Here is a 2,754-nt window from a genome sequence, read left to right on the forward strand (position 1 = left end):
TTGTCGTCTCTCCTGGAGCTCCTTCTGCTTCTCAGTCCTTTCTGCTGCAGCTGAGACTGACTCATGATCTTTATGTTCATCCAATAAGCAGAGATAACAGATACACTGCTGATCAGTACGACAGAAGATCTTCATCACCTCATCGTGACGAGAGCAGACAATCTCCTGGAGCTTCTTGGAGGGGTCCACCAGCTTGTGCTTCTTTAACTGAGCAACATCATAGTGAGGTTTGAGGTGATTCTCACAGTAAGAAACTAAGCAGACCAGACAGGACTTAACAGCTTTCCCTTTTCTCCCAGTGCAGATATCACAGCCCACATCCTCAGGTCCAGCATAGCAGTGATCAACTGCAGCAGCTTTGAGTCCAGTCTTCTTCACTTCCTCTACTAACTCTGCTAACACTATGCTTATCACCAGTTCAGGCCTTGGTATAAACTCCTTCCTGCACTGAGGGCAGCTGTTGATCCTCCTCTGATCTTCTCCATCCCAGTGGTTTTTAATGCAGTTCATACAGTAGCTGTGTCCACAGGGAATAGTTACTGGATCCTTCAGTAGATCCAAACAGATGGGACAGGAGACTTTTTCTTTATCCATTTGAATTTCTCTTCGTGCTGATTCACTTCCCAACCACATCAAATATTCCCAGCTTCAATTTCTCCTGCAGATGTATCCCAGACCAAGCCAAACACTAGTTTGTTGCTTACAGTTTAGCAACAGTTTGTGTGGTCACAGAGGGATTAGCGATCCAACGGCTCCTACGAGCGAAACCTGAGAAACCAGTAAATGTTGTACCAGTGCCAGCAGAACTTATTTCTGTTTGGAGTTTACCTAGACAAACAGGATCTTTTTATAGGGGTGTATGATTTCTGAATGCTGCAATGAACTAGGAGAAGCACCAAAGAAAGACATACAGTATAAGAACCTTGTGGAACACTTTGCATTCATTGTTTTACAGCCAGAAAGATATTTCACAGGTGAAATACATTTAAGAGGGAATTTCAAAGTCGGGTCGGGTCGGGTTCAGTTCCTCCGTCACCCCCCGTTCCTGGACCAGCCCCGGGGCTCACAACTGGGTTTGAATGCCCGATATTGTCCAGTCAGCGGCCCAGCAAACCAATCCCAGTAACAAGTGTCTTCCTCTTCAGAAACCCAAATCTGGTCACCATAGATATGCTAGCATTGCTATCAACAGCTTAGGGTCAATGTAATACTTACAGCTTGCGGTTGTGATGGCCTTACGGTCGGATCAGCCACGTGTTTCAGGAAAAGAAGTTTAGCAAATCTTGCATTTTGAAAGCTGTCTCTGGTAAAATGCTTAGAGCAAATGATCGGCTGAGCATCAAACTTTGCCGGGATCTTCTGATACGCAAAAATAATCCATGCCTTTCAAGTCTTCAGATACTTTGGAAGACTGTGAAAAATGTTCCCTTTCTACATGCAGCGTGGAACACTGCATTCATGCCTGTGTTTCTGACTCATTTTCAACAAAGAAACTGCCTGCTTTGTAATTCTTGTAGGAGTAAACCCAATTTTAGACTAAACAGCTACATTGGTGTCTTACATCTACCTCTATTCATCTTCTTGGGCCAGTGAACCAGTGGGCTGGTCTGTATGTTCATTTCGAGACATGACAATAGTACAGGCCAAAACTAAATAAGGCAACATCATCAAAATTGAGGTCAATTCGGTCTATATAACTGAGCTGTAACTTGAAAGGGGTAACTCTGACACTTATCCCTCGGTTCCATTGGATGTGGAAGTGAAGCATATGCAACTTGGTGTGGCTCCACTGGGCTGTGGCAGTTGATCACAGCAGTTGAAGTCAATCAAATTGCGTTTACCACGGCACACTTCCAAAGTATCGTAGATACTCCAGCCACTGGTCTCTATTCTGAAAAACCTTTTGAAATCCACATCAATCTGGAGCAGACTGAATTGTTTAAACAGGAAATTGGTTGATGAAAAGCAAAATGTAATGATCCTGGCGCTGATGACTGGCTTGATTACTAATTTTATTCTCCTGCCTAGCTCTGCTCCAGCTTCTATTTAACCAGCCCTCTAACCAGTCATCAGGTTCAGATTATTCTTGAGCCTTTGGTGAGAGTTATTTAGTGTACCTGTTTGCATTCTGACTTCCTGATCCTAACCTGTTTTGCCTTTTGACCCCTGAGGTCCCACGGTACACCCATGGCAGGTCGCCAGTCCATCACAGGGCAACACAGAGACAGACAGGACAACAACCATCCACGCACACACTCACACCTAAGGAGAATTTTTAGGGAAGCCAATTAACCTAACACATCTTAGTCATGTCATGTCATGTTTTTGGACTGTGGGAGCTGGAGGACCTGGAGAGAACCCACGAATGCTCAGGGAGAACATACAAACTCCATCCAGAAAGAACACGGGGTGGTATTCAAACCCAGAACCCTCTTGCTGCAAGGCAGCAGTGCTAATCATTGTGCCACTGAGAAGCCCCAGAACTGTTTTCATCTAGCTAAATCTGCCAGAATCTATGGTTTGCATTCAGTACTGAAAATGCTTCTGCATTTGACATTTCTTCTACTGTTCAGAGTGAAAAGTGTTCCCTCTTTATGACCTTATTAAGGTCCTGGGCATGAATGAAAACTCATATTTTTTGTTGTCCTATGTGCTGTCATGATTTATTTAAGGATCTGACCCAAAATGCAGAGAACCACTCAGAGAGCAAGGCAAAGGTTTAACAGGTTTATTGTGGTAAGGGTTGAGGGGTTG

General features: G+C 44.2%; 1 protein-coding gene across 1 annotated transcript in view; it reads right to left on the minus strand.

Annotated features, from left to right (window-relative positions):
* Nucleotides 1–633, minus strand: part of LOC107101367 (E3 ubiquitin/ISG15 ligase TRIM25-like) — a 2,703-nt gene extending 2,070 nt beyond the window's left edge. Inside the window, exon 1 of the mRNA XM_015400255.1 lies at nt 17–633. Within this exon, the coding sequence (XP_015255741.1) occupies nt 17–633 (617 nt within the window). The remainder of the gene's footprint in view (nt 1–16) is intronic.
* Nucleotides 634–2,754: the final 2,121 nt, after the last annotated feature.

Source organism: Cyprinodon variegatus, unplaced genomic scaffold (assembly GCF_000732505.1).
Source record: "Cyprinodon variegatus isolate N-32 unplaced genomic scaffold, C_variegatus-1.0 Scaffold1089, whole genome shotgun sequence".
Taxonomy (NCBI): Eukaryota; Metazoa; Chordata; class Actinopteri; order Cyprinodontiformes; family Cyprinodontidae; genus Cyprinodon; species Cyprinodon variegatus.